The sequence below is a fragment of the Peromyscus eremicus genome, chromosome 8b (assembly GCF_949786415.1).
Source record: "Peromyscus eremicus chromosome 8b, PerEre_H2_v1, whole genome shotgun sequence".
In the NCBI taxonomy this organism is placed as follows: Eukaryota; Metazoa; Chordata; class Mammalia; order Rodentia; family Cricetidae; genus Peromyscus; species Peromyscus eremicus.
In genome coordinates, this window is record NC_081424.1 from 44,307,642 (window position 1) to 44,333,499 (window position 25,858).

The window sequence follows — 25,858 nt, forward strand, 5'->3', positions numbered from 1 at the left end:
TAAGTACCTCCCCTTTAAACATTCATTGTAATGAAAATCACAACTGAATATAAAAAGGAAATATGAAATAAAAGTAATCAAACATGGAGATTAATGTTCTCAAGGATTGATACTTGTTCAAAATGTACTACATGGTTTTAAGGAGTTGATCAACTAAATACACATACCATTACCTTTGGAAGTGTAAACAGAGAAAAAAATTGAGAGCAATATATTATTAGCAAAAATGGATGGTATACAGATGTTTTCTGAAGAGAGGAAGTATTCAGAATAAACTCTTAAATGTGACAGTCACTAGCGCTGGGATGTGTGATGATCTCATCATCCTTGATCTCTCTTTTTTCACTAAAACCCACTTATTTACAAGTGTCTTTGTTTTCTCCATCAGGGAAATAGCCAGAAAGACTCACATGTGTATATTTTCTTTGTAGGTATGACATCATGAATCTGCAGTACACTGAAGCTAATCGTTATGACTATGTTCACGTGGGAACATGGCATGAAGGCGTGCTGAACATTGATGATTACAAAATCCAGATGAACAAAAGTGGCATGGTCCGGTCTGTGTGCAGTGAGCCTTGCTTAAAGGGTCAGATTAAGGTAAACCACAAATGCATCCTTGGACATTATTGGAAAAAAGTTTCACCACCTGTGCAGTAGTAAAGAAAAACAGATATTTTAAAGCAAGACTATCCAGAAAGGATGTATGAGATTGCTGTTCATGTCCTTGCGTTTAGCTAAAACTGAAAAGAAAGGTTAAGACATAGGTAACTATTAGGTTAGGATATAGGTTTTTTTTTAAAGATATTTAGATAGGTATTTAGATGGTATTAGATATGTAGATCTCTAGATATTTGATTAGGGACTATAAACTATTGAAATAGTTTTTATTTTAATAGCAATGATAATCTGGGGACTTATATATAATGTAGGCATCAAGGAGAAGAATAACAGCATTAAAAATCAGAACAGAAGTAAGTGTGGAAGCCAGTAATGGTGCTTAGTCATGGTAGCAGCTATTATTGCTAAAGGAAACTCTGGGATTCTAATGGATTGTGATGGATGTGTTAATGAACCTCATTGTGGCAATCATTACACAATGCATACATATATCAAACCTCCGTGTTGCCCAACTTGATATAACATTTTGCCAATTATTTTAAAATTAGAAACTTAGAAACAAAAGTAAATGTGGAAATCAAAACCAGTAATATCACTTAGCCATCATTCCAGCTATTGTCAAAGAAGGCAGAAGCTGTCCAATGCCAAACACACAGCTAAAAATGACATCAATCATGGGGATAAGGAAAGCCAAAACAATGCATATACTTTAATTAACATTGCCCTTTCTCTACCAAGTACTTTGGTTCTCCTGAAATGGATTATTATTTAAACAAAGAGAGTCTCCAATTTTTAATTATATTCAGGGACTTTCAGGGGAGAGAAAGTAAGTAGCTCATAATATTACTACATGCAGGAAACTAGAGAAAATAAATATGAAATATCAGGTTTCTTGCTGGATGTGCTGGGGAGAAAGGTCAGTGAAGAAGGCTGGGGAACATGGCTTTAGGTCCAGGCTACTTACACTCTGGCTGGATGATGCAGGAAGCAACAGAGTATAGGGGAGGGGCGGTGAGCTGGCAGGCATGCCGCTCAGATAAACTAATAGGTCTTCCCCAGCTCTAATTTGCTGTGATTCATCTCAAGAAGCAGACAGGCTGTCACGAAAATGTCGCACACCACAGCTAGGGCTTGTGTGAAGATCTGGACCACTCCCTGTGTCATCGTGAGGCTTTGCTCTGCTAGGGAGCTTCAGACTCCCCTCACCCCATGCTGGAGAGGTCCAAAGCATGCTTCAGGAGCACTCAGTATACTTAAGTTTCCTGGGGCCAGAGCCTAACCTAAGTTGTCCTGTGGAGGACTGAGAAACCTTATATGAACTCCTAGAAAAGCTGAAATGTTTGGAACCTCTGAGGGCGTGAAGCAGCTGAGAAGACTTGTCAGGGAGGAAAAACTCATGGTAGCTCTAGCCACTTTGAGGAAATAATAAAGTTCTGAGACCCAGCTGTAGGTGTAATTATCTTGAGCCTTCTCAGAAGAAGTTACATTAAAACTAACTATCCTCATGGCAGCTAGATAGAGGGGGGCTAATGAACTCTTCCTATGGCCACCATAACCATGTTTAGCCCCCTAGTTTATGGGTATTATAGTTTATGTGTGTGCCACAAATGTTTGTGTACTACTACTTAGCCCTCAGTGTGAGCATGTGGAAAGGTGATGGACCTTTAAGAGGTGGGACCAATGGGAAAGTAATTGAGTCATTGGGAATATCAATCCCCAAATAGATTGTTTCATTCCATAAATTATCATGACAGTAGTGTGTTATAAGTTCAGGTCACTCATGTGCTTAGATCCTTCTGCACGTAATCAGTTCTCCTCTTTGTTGTGATGTTGCCCAAAGAAGCCCTCATGGGCAGCCAAGAATGCTGTCCAACCTTGGACTTCCAGTCGTCAAAACTGTGATTTAAATAATTCTCTCTTGTTTATAAACCCTTGTAGCCTCTGGTATTTTGTTTTAGGATCAGAATACGTACTAACTCAGTGGACCACATTCGCCAAGATGTCTCCTCATGCATGGCCTGGGTAGTGTGAGGCAAAGGAGATAGGGAGATGATGTTAGCTTCCAGTTTATGCAGAGATGTTTCAGTTGTGTAAGAGTGACTCCAGCCAAACCAACATGGGTGAGCTAGCAGCACTGCTTCCCGTTAGATATCTACTTTCTTGTCTAGATGGAACTCTTTCACATGAGGCCATCTGGTGGTACTTAGGAATATGTCCTCTGAGAGCCAGAAGCATCAAATTTCCCCTTGACTGTTAGGAGGTGTCAGACCAATGGATTTTTGCTATATTGTGCTCTTTTGTTTGTTTGTTTGGGTGTTTTGTACACGGAGGAAAAACAAAACATTGGATGACTCAAGTCATATGTGGGGAGACCAGAGAAGCTTCATCTCCATGTCTTTCTGACTCTTTTCCAGTCTGAATGACACCGAGCTGGCTTTATAGATGGCCACCGCTGAACAGTTAATAGATGGATTTTACTTTTTAGGATAAAGAGTAAAGGAGAAAATTGGCAAAAAGAACATTTTCCCCCCAAGGATCCACCATATTCCAGATCCCTGTACAGACTCTCCTGTCATTCTGTACTTGGCAGGCTGTTTGGGTGCTCATACAGCATGCTCACACAACAGTATTCCCATTGTACACTCCAGAAGAAAGGCCTTTTTTTCTCCCCAAGTTCAGAGGCAAGGCTGCCTGCATGTATCTGTCTGCCGAGATGCTGAGTGTTTCTGGCAATGTGTCTTTGTTGCACCCATGTGATGTTATCGCAGGAGATCCCACTAATCATTGCTGAGCTATTGCGGATTACTCACTATAAATGCAAATCTCTCAGGGGACAATTTTAGAAATATTCTGTACTCTGCAAGAGAAAACCATGCCTGTTCTCAGTAGCACCTGGATGGGGGAGATGTTTGTTTGTTTCCCATAAACACCTTGGGAGGTAGAGAAACAAATGAAATCTGAATCCCATTACCAAATAATAGCACTTATATTCTAACACTACTAATTTGCCACCTACCAGGGTTAGGATAGAGAGCAAGCTCTCAGTAGCCAATGTAAAGAGAGTCAGCCTGGAAAGGATCCTAGGACATGAATTTGTATTAACTGGGAAGTGGAGCCTTCACAAACAAACAAACAAATAAGAAACCTTCTAAACATCAAATGCTATAAATGCTAAAGTAATAATTTGATGTCTTTTTTGAGAATCCACAACATTTTATTATAATAATTTCTTTTGAGGCTATTCAAGGTGCATTTTTTCTATTACTTATTTTTAGACATGTATAACTTATAAAAAATAACATCTTACAGTGCTAATGCTTTATCGAGAGAGCCAATTCTAGGCAAGGCAAATAAAATATATTTTATTGTTATTTCTTCTAGATCTAGTCTTCAAAGACTCTATGCCATACAGTTTAATAGAGGGTATTTAATGTAGGAAACTGGTTATAAAAGTAAAGGGGACACTGAGGCAACTCAAAGGTGAGAAACAGTGGGACTCCATTCCCACTCTTGGACTAGAAGGGCAATGGAAGAATTCAGAGCCTTGTTCTAAGATACTTTCATGCACAGTGGGGTGGCCAGCGAAAAAACACCCTGCCTTCTGTGTTCTTGCCTTTGGTCCTTCTTCTTTGCCAAATGGACCCAGAAGAGAGTAGGCAACAGATCTCACAAGTGTTCTTGAACCGTAAGAACTACGCTATGCAAACCTTCGGTGGCAACTCGTCATTGGGCGATTCTAACCCAGACAGTGAGAACAACAGAAGAGAGGACATAAGACCTGAAGGAACGAGCATGGGAAGAAAGTCAGAGGAAGATTAGTGGAAAGAAGGAGGGAGGAAGAAGGAAAAATGTCAGGAACTTAGTCACCCAGTTAGTCCTTGTCTAAGTATAACGGGGTCCTTACAAGTTACTCCTTGAAGTGGCTCTTACTCAGAAGGTGTCACCAGCCCTCCTTTGTAGGTAATGGATCTGAGACCCAGAGAGGCTGAGTTTCGTGCTTCTTAGTTCTTGCATCTAGAATGTTCCAAAGCTGGGCTGAGAGCCAACCCAAAGCTTTTATCTTCCCACGGCCACATGTTGTTCAACTCTGTTGTTATGTGAACTGGCATGTTTCCTGTTAAGTGCGGATTTCAATTTCTAAGCCCTGTTTTTTTTCAACAGCTCACAATAAAAACATAAATAGTGATCCTCTTTAAAAAAGGGAAGAGTGTACAAAATTAGGGAGAAAAGCTTTTGCAAAAGGAGGAGGGGAAATTTAGTAGAGACAAGGAAAGTGCTAGAGAATGACAGATCTGTACATATTGCTTTATAGATCTCCTGCGTGCTCTCCCTATCTCTCTCTCTCTCTCTCTCTCTCTCTCTCTCTCTCTGTCTCTCTCTACACACACACACACACACACACACACACACACACACACACACACCTTCTTCATTTAAGTGGGTCTGTAGATTGTTTTCCCAAGACTCAGAGTTTGGGTTGGAGACTGACTGGGTTAAGAGACAGAAGAGGTTTTCTCTCATCCTCACATGTCCTGCTGAACATGGTATACATTGCGAAAATTTCCTCATTATACATGGCCTGTTGTGCAGTAAAGCAATGCTGGGGCTTTTGTTGTTGTTTGTTTTTAAATCAAATTCTATCCACACATATAAGCTATAGGCTTCAAAACAAGAATAATTTTTTCCACTCATGATTTTGGCCAAAATCTATTTACTGTATTTTCTATGAGAGAGAGAGAGAGAGAGAGAGAGAGAGAGAGAGAGAGAGAGAGAGAAGAGAAGAGAAGAGAAGAGAGGAGAGGAGAGAGGAGAAAAGTTTGGTTTCAAAATAAAATAGAAATATGGACCTCAGAGGACTGCTTAATTTTAAGTGACAGACAGCGCCTTGACCAACCTTAGCCTGGCATATCTCTTTGGTGGTAGTGTTATTGTTTTGTTTTGTTTGTTTGTTTGTCTGTTTTTATGTGTGAGCAAAAGGGCAGAGACAGATGTGTTAAGTACCAAAGTACAGGAGACACTATCATTTTCAATGTGATGTTAGATGTTCTTATAGATACAAGATCCATCAAGAGTATCTTTGTATCTTATAGACACCAAGAGTCCATTAAGCAACCATTTGTATTTGTTCCTAATTGGAACAGGGTGTTCCTAGGTGTGTGCCCTGAGCATTTGTGGGTGCACTGCTACAGGGGTTATTCTCTCAATTTTCCAGACAGTAGCTGTAAGTACTTGGACCAGTTCCCTTTGGAGAAAACTTGAGATTTCTAATAATATCTTTAAAATTACATTGATAATCTCAATGCTATGTATTTACACTATCCTCTTTCAACACAGGACATTGCTAAAAAGTAACTGGACTGGGTTGCTTTAGAGTAGGTGTAGCAGGACTCTGTAGCACATTAGGGATTGAGATCCCCAAGTGACTTATGTGTTTTCTGATCATCGTTGCCACAACTGACCCTTAATAACTCCTTCTTAAACTCTGTTGTTTCCATGTTATTTTCCTCTTCCTCTGCTCATTTTCGAAGTTATTTTTATTGTTGCCTAAGTGTTACAGTTGTTTACTCAGTCCAATTTCAGAATTATTCTCTAAAAGATGTTGTTTATTTGGGAGACTGGATATTCATCCTTGAGCAAAATTATCAAGCAATCAAACAACTAATATGTCTTCCTTTTTCCTGATAAAATTAAAAACATGACAAGATTAAGAACGTACAGACTATGTGATTCTGTTTGTATATGTGTGTGTCTCTACTATTTGATACCAAGTCTTCCTGCTACTTTATACAGAAATAATCATAAGAAACAGATTTTATACCAAGTCTGTGTTATTTAACAGAAAAGTGGAGACAGAGGCATGGGAATACTAGAATATTCCTATACTAATCTCTAGCACACCTGCTAGTAGCACACTTAATGTCCTCTGAGAGAAAACCCAGCTTCAGTCACGTGATAGAATGTAAAATTTGTATTATGTGAACTCAGCTGGACGGGACTTTGAAAAGCATTACCGTTAGTCCCACTCATTTTCCAACGATGGAGACATTGCAACACGCCCACAAAATTTCAAGTCACTAATGCTATATCACCATTCCTGATCAAACACGCTAGGAGCTTAGCTCCTGCCATTTTGATCCCAAAGCATGGTTTAAAGAACTGAAAATCTGAGAGGTATTAAAAGTGTGCAGAAAGTGGGGCTGGCGAATTTATTTAATATTATCATATAAATTTGCCCAAGTAGTAATATTAGTTTTACTGGGAGATGAAAGATTAAAGCTGGTTGGACAAATACCCAGCATTTTACATTGGCTTTTACTATATGACTTATCCTAATTAAAATAAAGTAATAACTATTTATTAGTTGAATTTTTACCATACCATTTAGAAAGCAATCATTGTTTGAGATGTAAATTTCCTATACCTATTCTGAGGCTATCTGAAATTGCTTTTCAAAAAACACACTAAATTTCACTACTTTCAAAAGTCATTTGAAAGCAAAATAAGAAAAGGAAACTCTTTTACATTTGTTGAAAACATTCTGTCATTTGATCTTTCCCTGTAATTTTAAAATGATGGTATAAATTTCAATTCTGCCTGAAAATAATTCAGATTTATGAAGGCTGGGGTGTCTATCACTTTAAATTATGGCAATATTTACAGCTTAACTCTGACTTTACATATGGAAATGTTTGTTATTTTTAATGTGCTAGTGAAGGGCTTCTGCTGCTTTACGTGTGGCAATAACAGGGGGCAGGCTGTGCCTTCTGCCATAAACAATGAGAAAGCTGGATAAAATATTTGAAGCCGCTGTGTTCAGACATTGGAAGACAGTGTGTGACCTTGATGCCAGGGAAGTGAAAAAAAAATGTGCAAGGAAAACCCTAAAACCACTCAGGCTTCCTGCCTCAAGGCAATCTCCTGATTGTTCAACTACACAGAACACAGAGTTTGACCATCTTGCTAATTCAAGAAGACAGAATCAGAGTTTGGGAAAGCCAGAAGAACCGCGATTTGCAGTACAGAGAAGCAAGACGATGGATTTCTGCAGGAAACAAATAAATAGTCCCAGAAATTAGCACAGGCATTCCCTTGAGTATTTGAACATCAGTCTACACATGAGCAGAGTAGAATCTGAAGAGTCCAGGCAAAGGGCAAAGCCTAGGGAAGTGAATTCTCAGAGTTGACACAGAGCCAAGAAATGTCCCAGTTTCTACCAGCCAGAATGAAGATGTCTTGTTGAACATACACACAATTGAATAAAGGACTAGAATAATCAGAATTTATTAATGAGACTGAACAGTTCCTAAAACAGACCATTCTAGATGTGCTCTATAGCAAATATGTCCCACCTGCAGCCCATCCCTCCTAAGATAGCTGTGAATGTGGCCCAATACATTTTTAGATGAAAGATAATATCACAGTGTCAAAAGGTTGGATACTCCCCACCAAAGACAAGGTCCAAAGGGGAGAAAACTTGACTGTAACAAACTGCCTGCCTGACAAGGTCCGGAAACTAATGAAAGAGGGAGAGAGGAAATGCAGCATCTTGTGCCTTCATGAGCATCATGCCCGCATCTGGTCCACACTCCTTAGACACTGTGGGAAATTTGGATAACCTAACACATTATCAGGATGAACGTCACATGATACTGTTTCTGACATCTTGGCCTAAGAAGCCTAGCTCTAGGTCCAGTCACTCATCCACATCAAGAGAAAACTATCTGAAATATACAAAATGAAAAAGCATGGGACAAACCTATGAGATAGCCAGCCACATTTCTTGGTCTGTCTCCATCTTCCCATGGCACTGTTGCAATAAATTTAAAGGATAAAAAAAAAAACCAAAAAACAACTTTTTCAGGGAAAAATATATCATCTTTTTTTTATTTTTAAAAGCAACTAATAAATGTTAACATAAATAAGGAAAAAGTTATATTTTTGTTTAATATTGTTACAGGGTCTCACTATGTAGCTCTGATTGTCCTGGAACTTGCACTATAGACCAGGCTGGTTTAAGCTCATAGATATCCACCTGCTTCTGCCTCCCGAGTGTTGGGATTAAAGGTGTGTGCCAGCATGCCTAGTTTAAATTCTTATTTCTTAATAATGCCACAAAAAGAATGTAGTCGATTCATTGTATAATAGTGCTACAAAAAGGCTTCCAAACTCAGGATGGAATGAGTTGATGTCCCCTCCTGATCTCTAAGATCATGGGGTTTTCAAACCTTCCTCAGGCTCCTTTATCAGGCAAGAGATTTTTCAAGATTATGGTGAAGACAAGTCCTCACCTGAAACAGGAGATTGTCCGGGGTGCCAACTTCCAAGCGCCTTCCTAAGAACCTTCATGTACTGTATAAGTATCTTTCTATATTAATTGTTATGTTATATTTTCCTTCCATGTCTTCCCTAACAGATTTTAAGCAAAATAAAAGCTAAGATTGTAGCTAGACCTGATGGCTCACATCTGTAGTCTCAGCATTTCAATATCTGGAAGGCTGGACCAGGAGAATAGCCAAGAGAACAATGTACACTTTCCTGTCTTGCAGGTCATCCGGAAAGGAGAAGTGAGCTGCTGCTGGATCTGTACAGCCTGCAAAGAAAATGAGTTTGTGCAAGATGAGTTCACCTGCAGAGCCTGTGACCTGGGGTGGTGGCCCAACGCAGAGCTGACAGGTAGGAGCAGCCTCACTTGTAAGTCTGGTGCCTAATTATTGCCCTTTTTTGTTTGTTTGTTTGCTTGGTTGGTTGGTTTGGTTTTTTAAGGCAGAGTTTCTCTGTGTAGCCTTGACTGTCCTGGAACTCAGTCTGTAGACCAGGCTGGACTCAAACTCAGAGATCTGCCTGCCTCTGCCTCCTAAGTGCTGAAATTAAGGTGTGCACCACCATACCCTCCTGATATTACTCAGCAATTAGCTCCTGTCTTTTCCTCACTGCCTGAGGGTACACACTTTGTGCCCCACAGCACATACAAGCCTCTTGAAATTTTCATGGCCTACATTGAAAATAAAGTGCATGTCCATCTGAATACAAGTGAGTTGATATGTGGTAGGATATTCTGCTACAGAGATGTTTTCTTTTTAAAATTTTACTGGAAGGCATTTCAAGCCCTCTGAATTTATAATTCCTACCATTTCTGGAACATCTGCTCTGTGTGTGTGTGTGTGTGTGTGTGTGTGTGTGTGTGTGTGTGGTGTGTGTATGTGTGAAATTACTACTACAATCCCTAAAGATACAAAAATAAATGGAACACAAACCTAGCCTTTTGTTTTGTATACGTGTGTGTGTGTGTGTGTGTGTGTGTGTGTGTGTGTGTGTGTGTGATGTGTGTCCATCTTGACATTGTTCTCTTGGCTGTTTTCCTGATCCAGTCTTCCAGATATTGAAATACTGGGATTACTTGTGTGAGCCACCAGGCCTAGCTACAATCTTAGCTTTTATTTTGTTTATTATCTGTCAGGGAAAACATAGAAGGAAAATGTAACATAATAGTTAATATAAAAAGATGCTTACACAGTATATAAAGGTTCTTAGGCAAACGAGATGAAAAGAATGCTAGCGAGTGGAGCACGGGAAAGCTGAGAGTTTATAACAGACTCGGGCCAATCCGGGAATAATTTCATGGGTTCGGTTGATGGACACCACAAGTGTTGAGAAGCGAGACTGGGTAGGATACTGATGGTGTGGTTGCTGGGATTTCTCCCAGCCCTGGTCTGTGCTTAGCTGTTGGCTTTCAGCACAGGAGAACCACTGGAGGGTTTTGAGGTAGAGAATGACATCATGATACCTCTTTGCAGATAGATGGATCTGAGAGCTGTGTGGAATGCAGACAAGACTGGAAACAGCCATGAGGGAACGGCCACTTTGGTCTCAATGAGGTGTTTCAAAGGTTGTAGATTAGAGCAACTAAGAGAGAAGGAAGGGTAGTAATCGGATGTAAGAAACTATTTTGGAGTGGAATCAATGGAGCTGGGATGTACTGATCATGATATCAGTATATATGTTATGTAAGTTTCCCAAAAGCAATATTCATATACACAAATTTTGTTTTTCATAGCCACTGGTATAAACTCACAGGAGAGAAACATTTCAAAAATACTTCACATAAATTTAAAGTCTAGAGTTCTAGTAACCTTGGCCTGTGAATAAATATAGACTTGCTACACTAACCCTTCATCTCAGAGAGAGTAGAAGAAACCTAGAGGCACAAAGCCATATGCACAAGGTCAAGACACCCCGGATCCCAAGACTCCCTGGATGCCTTTGAAAGTCTTCAGAAAAGGTGATGATGATGCTGGTTGATTGCTTTTTTCTTGAACCCAAAGAAAACTGTGAAAGTAAAACACTTGGCTTTCTCCAGATATAGTTTTTAAAATGGTTAGACCAGTAGAACTAGGTCATACAGCTAAAATTATACTTAAATGGCACAACCTTGTGAAATGTTAGCCTTGTTAGAGTCAAATCTAAATGAGGATCGGAAATCACCCAGTGTGAAGACCCTTTGCAAAGAAAGAAAATTAGATGGGAATATGGTATTTTTGCTAGATCGGAATATGGTACTTTTTTTTCTTGGGTTTTTGAGGCAGGGTTTCTCTGTATAGCCCTAACTGTCCTGGAACTCACTTTGTAGACCGGGCTGGCCTCGAACTCAGAAATCAGCCTGCCTCTGCCTCCCGATTGCTGGGATCAAAGGTGTGCACCACCACTGCCTGGCTGGAATATGTTATTTTTGAGGGTACCGACCACATTAACCACACTCACACTTGCTTCTTTTTTTTTCTTAATTCTCTAAGCTGAAAGCTAACTTGAAAGTTCTCATACATCTAAAAGTTGTCCAGCAAACACCCATCTTCAGACTCTCACTCTGTCCTGCTAGAGTGAGACCCAGTATATTAGGATACGGTAAATGCCCATGCTCATGCAGGCAAACTTAGTTAGATGCAGCAGGGCACACACACACAACACTATATCAAAGGAGGGGGTTGAGGAAGGAGACGAGATGAAAGAAAATAAGAGAAAAATTAAGGACATTTTGATCAAAGAGACATAGAATTATAAAAGGATGGTTTTATAACTTTTATTTGCACTTATTTTATGCGGTGCTTAATCTGGTGCACTAAGTTTCTGCTTCTCTGGTGTCTTCCCAGATGTCCTTTTCTTCTTCGAAGCCTCCATTTCTGGCTTAGGAACAATGTGTTCCTCCTGTTCAGTGAGAATCATCTCAGGGTAGCAGGGGAGAGCTGATGCACGGGTTATAGTCCACCACGTGCTTCTTATGTTCAGCAGCACATCCTGGGTGCTTTCTTCACCTGGATAAGTTCAAGGACTAGAGAACCTACATCCAAACTCCAGTTCAGTATTACTCAGCATATTTAAGTATGTGCAGCTGGAATCAGAGTAGTTTTGAGAGCCATTGATCCTGTGTCCAGCCCTGAACTCTGGCCTGAGCATACCCACTGACTATACATTAAACAGATGGAGCAATTCACATTGCTCCTTTAAAGGGACATCTTTCAAATATTTGCTTTCTTTTGAGATACATACCCTCATGGCCTAGTTTCATGGATGTCCTTAAGGTGAATGTGAATATTGGTTTTGAATGATGTTTTTAAGGCTTTCTAGGTCAAGAGAGTACTGAGCCTCTTTTATAGGTGGCTTAAAAAAGGAAAAAAATTAAAGAATACACATTAAAGAGAGGATGACTTTTTACTAACCGGTGCTGAAAAGATTGAAGCTTGACTTTATCACTCATTTTGAGTGGAAATAACCCAAAGTGGATCCTAAGTGTAAGATCTTATATAATGAAACTTCTAGAAGAAAGCACAGGTGAGGAAACACTTCAACATGCTGGTTGGTGCAGGCTAAGAATTTTTGGACAATTTCTCCAAAGCATTGACATCAAAAGCAGAAATGGACAAGGCAGATAATATCCATTTAAGAAGCTAATGTGCAACATTGGAAACAGTAAGAAAGGGAAGAGAAAGCCCCAAGGGTGAGGGACTAGTATCATACTACCCACCTGGATATACAGAGCATACAAGTAAACCTTGAGTCTTTTTTCTCTCACCAACTTAGGGTCAAAGCTTAGCCTAATCACTTGTCAACTCTGAATCTCTACTTTATCATTTGTCGGATAAAAATAATTAAGCTGCATCCGTGCTTGAAGAACTACTTCTTATCCTACCCATTGAGAAATACTGCCCTCAGGCTCAGAGCCTGTTGCCTGGGACATAATAGCTGTGTTATAATCTGTGTATGTTCAATTTAGAGAATTAGAGGATTAATGCAGTTGTCGATAGAAAAGCTACCTTGCGAATCCATGTATCTCTCTGCTGTGTCCACCTACACCCATCCCTGCCCCACTGCCCCAGGTTGGATGCACTGGATGGCTTACAAATTGTTTTCCAGTCTTCTTTTGGACTCAGGCCTTCCCTGTCATTGACATGTCTCTCTCCAGTTTTCTTCTCTTCTACAGCTGGTAATTCCTGCACAGCCTCTTTTCTCTGACAAGTAGGTCCCTCAAAGAGCCATTGTGTTTGAGAGCTCGAGCTGACCTAGCAGTCATTCTCCTCTTTGAGCTATTTGAGTGAGATCTCAGCTGACCAGAAAAGAATCAAGTGCAGAAGCATTTCTTGGGTTGTTCTTAGAAGTCAGACATTCTAGCTTTGAGAGACAAGAGCTGTTTTTCTTCTTGCATTCTTTTAAGCTTCCCCCAACCTTTTCTACTGTTCTATTTTCACATGAAAACGAACTTCTATTTAAACCTTAAAATGCATTTTAAAGGGCTGCCAAGGTGCCTCAGTAGGTTAAGGTGACTGCTGCAAAACCTGCTGGCCTGAGTTCAATCCCTGGGACTCACACTAAGGAAAGAAAAGACTTCTGCAAGTTGTCTTCCAACCTTCACCTGTACCTCATGGTGTATATGAATGCACACATGCACAGACACACAGACACAGACACACACACAGACACAGACACAGACACACAGACACAGACACACACACAGACACACAGACACACAGACACACACACACACACACTAACTGAAATTTAATACGTACATTAAAAAAGGAAGGTCTAGTATGTTGTGATACTTTCTGATAGTTCTTTGAGACCAAATCACATTGTACTTCCCTTGTAGATCTCTGACTACATAGCCCAGGCTGGCCTTAAAATAAAGATCCTCCCACCTCAGCCTCCCACGTGAGTTCTGGGATTACAGGGGTATACCACCCCTCCCAGCTGTCACAATGGAACTCAGTCACATATTTAATTCTTTGGATTCTCCCACTGTGAGTGTATTATCTACCTATTGTCGAATGACTCTTCCTATTAATTAGGACTTCATCTTGACAAAGCAGGGAAGAAGTCTCCATGACCATAAATTAGATGAACACCAGTACAACTGCTTTTCTAAAGACTGACTGTGTTAAATGTGACCTACGGTGCACATTTAAAGGTTACCTTCACATTCAAAGGAGTTGAGCCATGTAGCAGCTCATGCTGCCCCTCTCTCTACCAGCCAGCTCCTTTCTCAATATATATACAGACTTTTTTTGCAAATATTATTCTCAATATCTTCAGAAAACACATCTCTCATACTTATTTATACGTACGTGTTAATGACACCGATTGTTTCAGTATTTCTATTAATTTCAAGCATGAGCAGAAAATTAGATCCCATTTGTCACTTACTTGGTGCCAGGTCAAGCACAGAGCAAGGGCACAGCACATAGCAATGTGTTTTTTGGGTTGCTATGGTAGCAGTGGTCGTGAAAAGAAAAAACCCCACTGGGAGAGAATACCAAAAACCAGTAGAAATATTTTGAAGTGTAAAGACAGTGCCTTTTAGTGGGTGTTTTGTTTTGATGAATGTGTCTTTTTTTAATATAAAATTTCTGTTAAAGTGAAAAAATGGTTTTCCTCTGAGAAATGATGGCTATTGCTGAAGATAAGATTTGTAAAAATACACTGAAATCACCCTTAAAGGTAGCTATTGTCTACATAGATGGCCGAGATTCTCATTAGTGAAAGCGAATACTTATAAATGACTTAAATTTTCATTGCATGTTTTTTTTTTTCTGGATTTAAGAAGACATTGGTGAATTCTCAGAGGAAGTGCATTTGGAAGCTATTGGGCTCTTTGTACTTTCTTCTGGGGTATTACATTTTAATTCTGTACATAAATTTCATGCTTCAATACTTATGGTTCATAAACATGATTCTTTCCCATGATGATATAGGACTTGACAGTGATCTAATAATTCATGGACCAATTAAAAGTGATGCAATAATGCTTATTTGTTCTAAAATATCAAATAGTATAAGGTCCCCTCAAAAAGGCAGTCTGTACTGAATTTGTCATTTAAAAGCAGAAACATTAACTAACTTTAGTTATTTTCTCCATTGTGGCAATCACCACAGTCTCCACACTATTATCTATTTATTTAATTCTCCAATATACTTTACCAACCATTTTGTACCCAGAGATTTTTGAAGAAACTGAGACAATCACATAAGAAACATCATATGAGAATAGATATGTAAACAGTGAACTAAATTCCACAACATGACCCTGTGCACTGTGTCATATAAACACAGGGCAAGAAGCAATTTTTGTTTCTTGGAAGAAAAAAGGCTTCATAGAATGAATGTTTAAGCTGTACATTGAATTATAAGTAGAAATTTACTTTGTAGGTAACTGATATTACAGAAATACATTGAGGAAAGCATTTTGGTAGTGTTACCATGACATAGTGTTATAAATGTTATGAATTCCCCAAAGATAATTAGGGTAAAATAATTATCACCTCTATTTCTTGATCCATGTTAAATATGACTTGACCTACTTAGAAAGAAATATGATATTCCATTTTAGCCTCCTAATGCATTTGGACATTATAAACTACGAAATATCTGGTTCACAGATGAAAAATGGCCTCTGGTCCTTGGATTAGAATTATTACCACTTGCCTGAGGTTGCTGAGTAATCTGTAGCCTGCTTGAAGGCTAACTTGTATAATGCCTCTGGTTTTCTGAATGACTGGCCATGGACATTTGCCAAGCTGCCCATTTTCAGAGCTCTGGACATTGTCCAAACAACTCTTTATAAGTCTTCTTTTGCAAGTGGTGGTCAAGTATGTGTGGATCATTACAATGCCATCCACTTTGGGAGACAGCCCATCTTCCAGCCTTGAGATGCCTTCACCCAGGATTTTCACAACTTTGATGCCTCAGAACAGGAACATAATCTCACTAACATTACGTGTATGACTGACTTGGACATTAGAGTCAATTTCCTCAAGATGGCAAATCTAACGCTTCTCAAATTTAAGATGTCTGAAACAGGCGAAAGTAAAACATGGGTGGGGGGAGATGCCAATCTTTAAGAGCCCTATTCAAGGCACCAATTATTCCTAATCTCCAGGACACTGGGGCTTGACATTCAAGAGCCCGACTTTCCTCATATGAAGAGTCTAGCATCTTGCTGGTAGGAAAAGTGATCATAGTAGAGTGGCAAGCCTGTGCTTAGGGATTTTTTTTTTTTATGATAAACTGCCCCCTATTACTGCACAAGAATATCTGGTCTTCTGCTAGGACAAAGACATTTTCCTTTAAATGTATGCAGTGCATTATTCAGGATAGTTGTGCAGGTCGATTTGGACAATTTTATGGCCTCTTGTGGAGACGACCCTATTCGTCTTTGACTTTTGACGACGTTACATGAGCTGGGATTTGTAAGATGCAAACTTTGAAATTTCCCTGGTGACAGCCAGTGAAACCCATCAGAGAAAGGGCTGGCTGATCTCTCTGCCTCGAGCTGTCCCAAACTGTCGTTCATTAGACAGATCTCAGCAGTGCACACTCGGGACGGAATGTATCTGTGGATGAATAAGAGCTTGCACCTGGATCTCTCTTGATGTGGTAGTGCTGACATGCTGTCTGTCTTTGGCTGCAGTATGCATTTTGCTTTTAAATGAAAACATTACATGAAACTATTTTGTGAGCTGAATTTTTTCAGATATGTGAACTCATGCAATCTTTGCTTGCCTATGTGAAATGTATTAGAAAAGTGAGTGTGGCTTGCCTGCGTATCGTTTCTCAAATGATCTGAGCTAACAAAATTGCTGGCTATCATTAAGTTATTGAATTAGAGATGCCGACTGACTAGAAAAGCCTTAGTACCAAAATCCTATTACGGGTAAGAGAAACAGTAACAATAGAGAGTCATATTTGCATAACTTCAAATCAGTAAAGAAAACTTTATATGAATAAGCAGAGTATACAAAATGTGACATACACAAAAATCTTTAGAAATTGTGTTAAAGTTGTTCTTTGACAGTTTCATACATGCATATAATGCAGTCTAATGACTCTCTTCTTCTCTCATCTCCTTCCTGGCCCTGTACACCCTCCTACGAATCTCCTCACATTATTTTTTGTTTGCTTGTTTTGTTTTTTTATATATATTTTATTTTACAATATAATTTAATTCTACATATCAACCACAGATTCCCTTGTTCTCCCCCCTCCTGCTCCCCTCCCCTTCCCCCCAGTCCACCCCTCATTCCCACCTCCTCCAGGGCAAAGCCTCCCCCAAAGACTGAGATCGACCTGGTAGATTCAGTCCAGGCAAGTCCAGTCCCCTCCTCCCAGGCCAAGCCAAGCATCCCTGCATAAGCCCCAGGTTTCAAACAGCCGACTCATGCACTGAGCACAGGACCCAGTCCCACTGCCTGGATGCCTCCCAAACAGATCAAGCCAATCAACTGTCACACCTATTCAGAGGGCCTGATCCAGTTGGGGGCCCCTCATCCATTGGTTCATAGTTCATGTGTTTCCATTTGTTTGGCTATTTGTCCCTGTGCTTTATCCTGTTTGCTTGTTTTGTGATTCATTAAGCTTTACCAGAGCTGTGTGTATGGCTATGGGTTTAGAACTATTCATTGGAGCCAGGTTGGAGTGGGTATCCAGTTTAGACCATAATTCTCCCTCTTCCAGTAAGCCAAGATATCAGCTGAGAAGGTAGGCCCCCATGAGCCTCACCTCCTGTGACTAGCTGCTGAAAAGGTCAGTCTTGTGCAGGCCCAGTGCAGGTAGCCATGGCTGGCTTGTGTGTTCACGTTTGCAATAGCTCCATCATGGCTCCAAGAGGGCATTTCATAGCTCTTCTCTGTGTCTCCTGACTCCTGAATTCTTCCCGCCCTCTTTTCTACCACATTCACTAAACCTTAGTAGGGGTTTTATAAATGTCTTCTTTAGGGCTGAGTCTTCAACTGTCGCTTATTCTCAGCACCTTGAGTCTCCTCATTCACTGCTGTCAAGGCTGAGACTCGTACCCGTCTATAGGTACAGGCATAAATATTTAGATGGTGGTTTGACACTATGTCAATTTAGCTGAGCAATAGCAACATGATCCCCTCCAGAGACTTTGCCTTGCCCAGCCATGTGTTTTTGACATTATCACAGTATCAGACATGGATTGTGTACTGCAGAGCTTGTCTCAAATCCAATCAGAGAGCAGTTGGTTACCCCCTAACATTGGTACCACTATCAATAATCTTACAGTGTAGTTTTCTCTGGGGATTTTGGTGTAGAAACTTACCAAGATGGGCATTTTGCTTCTAGGCTTTCCATGGCTGGGTTTTTAAAATTTGTGAATCAGTTAAATATCCAGTAATGTTAAGGTTCCAGCTTACTTCCCAGAGGGTTGAGAATGATGAAGACAGTGTTGTGAAGTATAAATTCATGAGTAACCATTGTGATGAATGTTTCCTCATACCATTGAATCATAAATCAGAATGTTCTAGCTAAGAAATACAAAAAGTTAATCATATTTTTACCATCATAAGGATTTTATCATATTAACAGGGAATATTATATCAGGCTTCCTTTTGGGCCACCAACAAGCTCCCAAATCATGACACAGGGATTTATTACTAGTTTTGAATGCTCAGCCTTATTTTATGCTTGTCCAACTAGCTCTTATAATTTATTTTAGCCTGTTTCTCTTCATCTGTGTTTTGACTTGAGGCTTTTTACCTTTCTTTCATTCTGTATGTCCTATTCCGTGTCTGGCTGGCTGGCCCTGGGTGTCTCCCTCTCTTTCTCCTCTGTTCTCTCTTCTCTTCCTTTCTCAAGCCTAAATTCCTCCTCCTACTTATTCTTTCTGCCTGCCAGCCCCATCTATCCCTCTACTGCCTAGCTATTGGCTGTTCAGCTTTTATTAGACCAATCAGGTGCCTTAGGCAGGCAAGGTGAAACAGCAACACATCTTCACATAATTAAACAAATGCAGCAAAAACAAATGAAATATATCTTTGGCTAATTAAAGTAATATTCCACAACTATGAATCTTACATAATCACTCTGAGATTTTTTTCAAGAATGTATTCTTGCTCCTTTTTGTGGATCTGTGACTGAATCTTTAAGCTTTTCCATGGATTTCCTATTATGAAAAAATGATTTTGTTTTATGTGAGATTCTTGGTAGGGACTTTTTATCAGAATATTCTTTTCATATCACATGATTATCTATGAAAAATACCTTTCTAACACACTTTATAGTATTCATGTTTTCATAATATTTTCTTTACTATGAATCAACTTTTATGACAGCTGTTATTTTAGGTAACATTAAGAAATCAACTGATATTACTGTTTATTTTTAGATTCTACTTAAGGACTCAAAAGAAATGTTTCTGGGGCTGGATGTAGCTTAATGGTAGAGTACTTGATGGGGATGCAAGAGTCCTAGGTTTGATCCTCTGTTCTATCTCAAATAGTTTCTATGAATGTTGAATAAGAATAAAAGAATTATTCTGAAGTATACCAGCCATTAGTGGATATCTCCCTCCTTTTTATTTTAGCAACGCTGTAGACCACAGATGATGCCAAATTTCAGTTACTATAAAAACTTAGATTGAGACACAATGTTTATAGCATGGACTAGACTTCTTATTGTTCATCAACCCTAAAAGATTCCCTTTTTATTTTTAATATAGCACACATAGAAAGACAGCAAGCCAAGGTCTAGTACTTCAAGTTCCTGTTGTGAGTAGGAATGTTTCTTGAGGTAAACATAACCCTGAGATTCTGCTTCATCAATTAAGATTTTTAAAGTTACTCTGTTGTGAATATCACAGGGCAGAAAAATGGGAAGGAGAGTAGTAATAATTTGTAATTAATTAATTAAGTAGCAGAAAACTTTGGGCAATTTTTGATAGTAAAAGGAATTTAATATATATGAATACATTAAACTGCATGATACAGCACAAGAGTGAAAGACACTTGGACCAATTTGGTTTATGAATGTAATTATATTAAGGCAAGCATGTAAGTGTTGGCTACTGAGTTAAGGAACTGGGCTTAGTATGTGAGGTAATTGTCTCTTGTTATATAACAAATCAATCTAGTAACTTAAAGCAGCATATTTAGTTATCATCTCTCAGGTTCTGTGGGTTGGGAACCTGGGCACAGTTTTAATTGGTTCTCTGCTTTGGGGGCCATCTTTCACAAGGCTAGGAATAATGTTTAACATGATGTTAGGAGAAAGTTACACTTCTGAACTTTTGTCTGTGGTTGTTTTCAGGACATGAATCCCATAGGCTATTGGGATGAAGATCTTCATATTGTATATGTGGTTGTGTAAAATATATCCTCAGTTCTTTGTCATATGGACCACAATAATATGAGAGGTTGGCTTACTCTGGTCAGCAGGAATGTTGGCTAGCAAGACAGAAGTTGCCATCTTATGTAATATAATACTAGAAGTGACAGCCCATAAACTTTCCTATATCCTGTGAATTAGAAGCAAGTCACAGACAATGTTCATATTGAAGATCAGGGGTTGCATAAGGACATAAATATCAAGGGTCACAATTACTAGAGACCTTTTTAGAAGCCTCGTACTGAAGTGGGCATTAGCTCTATATGTACCTATGTTGCCGATTTGCCTAGAGTAGAGTGTAGCCTTTTCATCTGAAGAGTACTCTTGAGAATCTAGGTCCTGTGATGGTCTACATTTGTATGCAAAGTTTTGGTCTTTGTTTCTGTGTAGTCTGTTTTCTACAAGGATTCTGGGGTAATAGCTATTTCTAGAATTACATATAATGTGTCAGTATTTTCATGTCTAGGACAGTTCTGATTTGGCCATGTTTAGGAACTACAGTACATCTTAACTAAAACTGATCACATCTACTAAATTTATAGGGTTTTGCCCCAGAAAGGAAAAAGATATTCTCATACCAACAGTCTTGAAGTACTAGTTATATGTTGGGACAAAGGGTTGTTTTTCCTATCTAAATGACCTTGCTAATCCAAGGTATCTAATGTTTCATTAAGATGAAATAGTTTAAACAACTGCTCCTCTTAAGAGTTTGAAGAGAGAACTCTAATTGGTGGAGTAAAAATCATTAGATGGAACTAGGATACTTTTTCTTCTTGACTTTTAGGCATTTGGTTTCTTCTTTCCTTCCTACTCTGGAGTTTAAGTTGGACTTGAACTAAGAACAAGCCTCTTGTTTCTGCCTCTCAGGTACTGAAGTTACAGATGTAAGCCACCATATATGACACTTATGCTGGTCACTAGCTTAATAATTTCTAAACTTTAGTACCCAGGGATGCCTTAGGTCATGCTGTCTCCCACATACATGTCTCCATATGGTTTTGATAAGCAAACTTCCCTATAATTCAACAGAGAAAAAAACTACAAATCAAAACAAGACACCCCACTCAAAAAACACATGCAATAAGACTATAGATGTAAATAAACAATAGCAAAGGCAATGAACACAGCAGAGAAGTAAGCAGATATATAGAATGTTATTTTATAAAGTGTGTAATTGTATAGCAGTGTTTGTTGTCTCTTAAGAATTCTATGTCTAATTATAAAATGGTGTGCCATATATATATATATATATATATATATATATATATATGCTTTATTTGAACACCTAAATTTAGATCTTATACAAAGACACACAATTACGTATTCTAGGAATATGAAATAAAAACAATAATAAAATCTTAGAAGAAAAATTTCCTATTTAGAACACTGTTGGGTCTGACTCACATGCAGTATGTGAACATGGCAGCTTGACCCTTCAAGTTGGTCCTTGAGGGGTCAAGAAATTTGATGAACATAAGACAGGGAAAAGCCTCAGTGAGTTAACCTATTGGTCACCTCCGATATTTGGTTAAATGAAAATCTTCAAAGTGATTTTGATGCAATTTCTAAAAACATAAAAAGTGGAAAACCCAAAGATAGTGAGCCAGTCATCCTTGTCTGTCAACTCCACATCCTTCATCCCACATTCTCTGGAGAGAAAGCATGAGGCAAAGACATTTCATTGTGACTAGTATACTGTTAGCTCTATAATGGGTACAGGTGTCAGTTCTATAGGACTACAGTGGTTAAATGTATCATCAACATATACAGGCATTTTCCTTATTATTTCTTAAACAATATAGCACAATAACTACTTACATAACATTTATAGTGCATTGGGTATTATAAGCAGTCTAGACATGATCTAAAGCACATATAGGGGTGTCTGCAGGTTACATAGAAATATGCCCACCTCAGTAAAGGACTAGAGTATCCACATATTTGGTACCACTGGCAGGTACTACAACCAAATAGTTCTACACAAATGTCCCAGACAAAGGACTTGAGCATCTCCAAGATTTGATATCAATTTGGGAAAGGAGCCAATTCCTCGTGGATATTCAGAACCAACTATATGTGAATTAGAAAAATGGAAAGATAGAAAATAAATTTCCTGCTGACTACATACTACAAGAGGTGGCTACCCCTGAGAGATAAATTTCCCCTGAGCAGATGACACGCACATGTTCTGTGGATGTTTAGAGAGGTGTGTGAGGTTTAGAGATTGATGTGCTTCCAGAGCATAAACTGGTTGACAACATCTGTAGAAGTAGGTATTCACGTGAGAGGGCAGTTGATTGATTGACATGCCTGTGTTGATGTGAATGTTTCCCGGATCATCAGAAGTGAGGGCTAACACTCAGTGGTTGGTGGGCAAAAGCATGTCCACTGAGGTGGGTTGGTGCTGAAGGTCTGAACAGAGGTAAAATTGGCTCTTCTGGTCCCTTGTGTGGTGTGTGTGGGGTCCTCTCGTAGGGCTATAGAACAGAGACTCTTTCTCTAGATTCATTAAATAATTCCAACATTACAGTTTGGGAAAATACTAGTCTAGACCAAACACAGACTGTTGAGAAGGAATTGTCTCCTGAGAAATTCCTTAGAAACACAATACCCACAGAGATAAGTGGAGACAGCTTTCATTCTATTAACTCAAGGCCCCAACTGCCAGACTTGGAGCATACATGGGAGTTTAAGTAATACAAAAATGTGTGGTAAACAAGAGAATGTGAATTTTTCTACAAAATTCAAATTTTATATATATATATTATATATATATATATATACATATATATATATATATATATCTGCTAAAATTTGTCTATGATCCCTATGTGCTTATGGAGAAAGGCTGCATAAAACAAAAATAATTCTTAGTTTCTTTCTTATTAGCATATTCCATTTGGTTATCCCCATGTTATTTTTACTTTCTTTCTTTTTAAAAAACCGTAGAATTAAATTTCACCAATGCAGTGACGACCGTTTACAGTGCTGGGGCTGAAGGAAAAGATACTTTACAAGTTCACGTAGGTCCCATCAGGTTGTAATGAGATTAAGTTTGGAGATATGGATATCCAGGAAAGGCAATGGAGTGTCTCTGAGTAACGTGGAGGAATTACCTAACAGCACAAACCACGTGGCTATAGCTGTGACTCCAGGAGCGGGCAAGCACAGGCGCAATTGCTCCACAGAAATCCGAGACTCAGATTAAAAATCATTTTTTCTCCTTGCAGGCTGTGAGCCCATTCCTGTCCGTTACCTGGAGTGGAGTGACATAGAATCTATCATAGCCATCGCCTTTTCTTGCCTGGGCATCCTTGTGACTCTGTTTGTCACCCTCATCTTCGTGCTGTACCGAGACACACCGGTGGTCAAATCCTCCAGCAGAGAGCTCTGCTATATCATTCTGGCTGGCATTTTCCTCGGCTACGTGTGCCCTTTCACCCTCATCGCCAAACCTACCACCACATCCTGCTACCTCCAGCGCCTCCTGGTCGGCCTCTCTTCCGCCATGTGCTACTCCGCTTTAGTGACCAAAACCAACCGCATTGCACGCATCCTGGCCGGCAGCAAGAAGAAGATCTGTACCCGGAAACCTAGGTTCATGAGCGCTTGGGCCCAGGTGATCATTGCCTCCATTCTGATTAGTGTCCAGCTGACACTAGTGGTGACCTTGATCATCATGGAGCCTCCCATGCCCATTTTGTCCTACCCGAGTATCAAGGAAGTCTACCTTATCTGCAATACCAGCAACCTGGGTGTAGTGGCCCCGGTGGGCTACAACGGACTCCTCATCATGAGCTGTACCTACTATGCCTTCAAGACCCGCAACGTGCCCGCCAACTTCAATGAGGCTAAATACATCGCCTTCACCATGTACACTACCTGCATCATCTGGCTGGCTTTCGTGCCCATTTACTTTGGGAGCAACTACAAGATCATCACTACCTGCTTCGCAGTGAGCCTCAGTGTGACGGTGGCCCTGGGGTGCATGTTCACTCCCAAGATGTACATCATTATTGCCAAGCCCGAGAGGAATGTCCGCAGTGCCTTCACCACCTCTGATGTAGTCCGCATGCACGTTGGTGATGGCAAGCTGCCCTGCCGCTCCAACACTTTCCTCAACATTTTCCGGAGAAAGAAGCCGGGGGCAGGAAATGCCAAGTGAGTTGTCGGATCTGGGGTTCTCAGTCTCTCTCTCTCTGTCTCTCTGTTTCTCTCTCACACCCTCCCCTCCTACCGGATTCCCTCCCTTTTTTAGCCTCTCTCTGTTTCTCTAAACTTAGTTGTTTTCCTTCACTTCCTCTGAGATTTTCAAATCTCACTGTTGGAATAGGGATATAAACGTAAAAGGGCTCTTTGTTTTTCATTGCTTTGAAAACAGCAAGAATCACGGAGCAGCGCTGACCAAAGTGTATCGTTTTTTGTTTTTTGTTTTTGTTTTTTCTAGAGGCTCAAATTGCAATTCTGTAAGGAAAGTCTTTCCTGTTATGTAGGTTCCCAATCTATGGAGAATAAATACAGTCTGGTCCCGGGTCAGAGATGTGAACACTAGTTCTAAGTGAAAGTTTAGACCGTGGTCAAAGATGACATCCGATTTATTTTTATTCTGAAACCACAGTTTTTGCAATCTGGCCAGGGTGAAGGATAAGATGCTAAGCACCCTAGGGAGAGTGCCACTTCAAAATTGGATTGCATTTGGAGCATCAAGCATGTCCTGTTATGATGTCCCTGAAGCATCTGCCTTATCCTAGATCTCTTATTTATTAAACTTTAACACATACTGTAATGAACATGTTACACAATGCTAGACATGAATTGGGGTGTCTCTTCTTCATGGTCATGACAAGAATAGTTTTTTAGTCACAAATCAAAACATAAATAAGGAGCCATAAACGTGAACATCAAAGTCCAAATGATTTACATTCTACTAAGCCTGGGTAATAAAATTTCCATGAGAAATATTTTCCTATGTTTTTCCTGATTCTATTAAATTTTGTACATACTATCTTGTTGAGACTCATGAAAACACATTTCATGCAGTATTTGTAATTTTAAAAAAATGTCTTGGGTAGGACAGTGGTGGTACATGCCTTTAATCTAAGCACTCAGAGGGCAGAGGCAGGTGGATCTATGTGTGTTTGAGGCCAGCTTGTTCAAGAGTAAAGTCCAGGGTGGCCAGGGTGACAGAGAGATACCCTGTCTCAAAACAAACAAACAAAAACAAACAAAATAAACAAAAAACCAACCAATCAAACAAACAAATAAACAAACAAAAATGACATGGATGCACCATTAGCAGGGTTAACTTTGCTCTTTGAGATGGCTCTTAAAAATGAATGTTAATAGCAACAGTTACACCATATATAGCATTTTATAACTATTACATCCATGTAAGTCAACTAGCTGGTAAGAGAGACAGATGCCACTCCACCCCTCCACCCCCACTCCCCACCCAAGCACCCTATAGCTAAGGAAATGAAGTTGCTACAAACTGATGTAACTTTTAAGTGTAAATCCCTTCAGCCTGTTCTTGCCTGAGTCTTGAATCGGTGTAAAATTTATTATCTTAACA

The 25,858-nt window shown here is 39.5% G+C and overlaps 1 protein-coding gene across 2 annotated transcripts in view; it reads left to right on the forward strand.

Annotated features, from left to right (window-relative positions):
• Positions 1-25,858, forward strand: part of Grm1 (glutamate metabotropic receptor 1) — a 360,861-nt gene that overhangs the window by 306,933 nt on the left and 28,070 nt on the right. For both annotated transcript variants that reach the window (XM_059272378.1, XM_059272379.1), the window contains exons 5-7: positions 432-600; positions 9,168-9,294; positions 23,517-24,447. In XM_059272378.1, the coding sequence (XP_059128361.1) occupies positions 432-600; positions 9,168-9,294; positions 23,517-24,447 (1,227 nt within the window). The remainder of the gene's footprint in view (positions 1-431; positions 601-9,167; positions 9,295-23,516; positions 24,448-25,858) is intronic.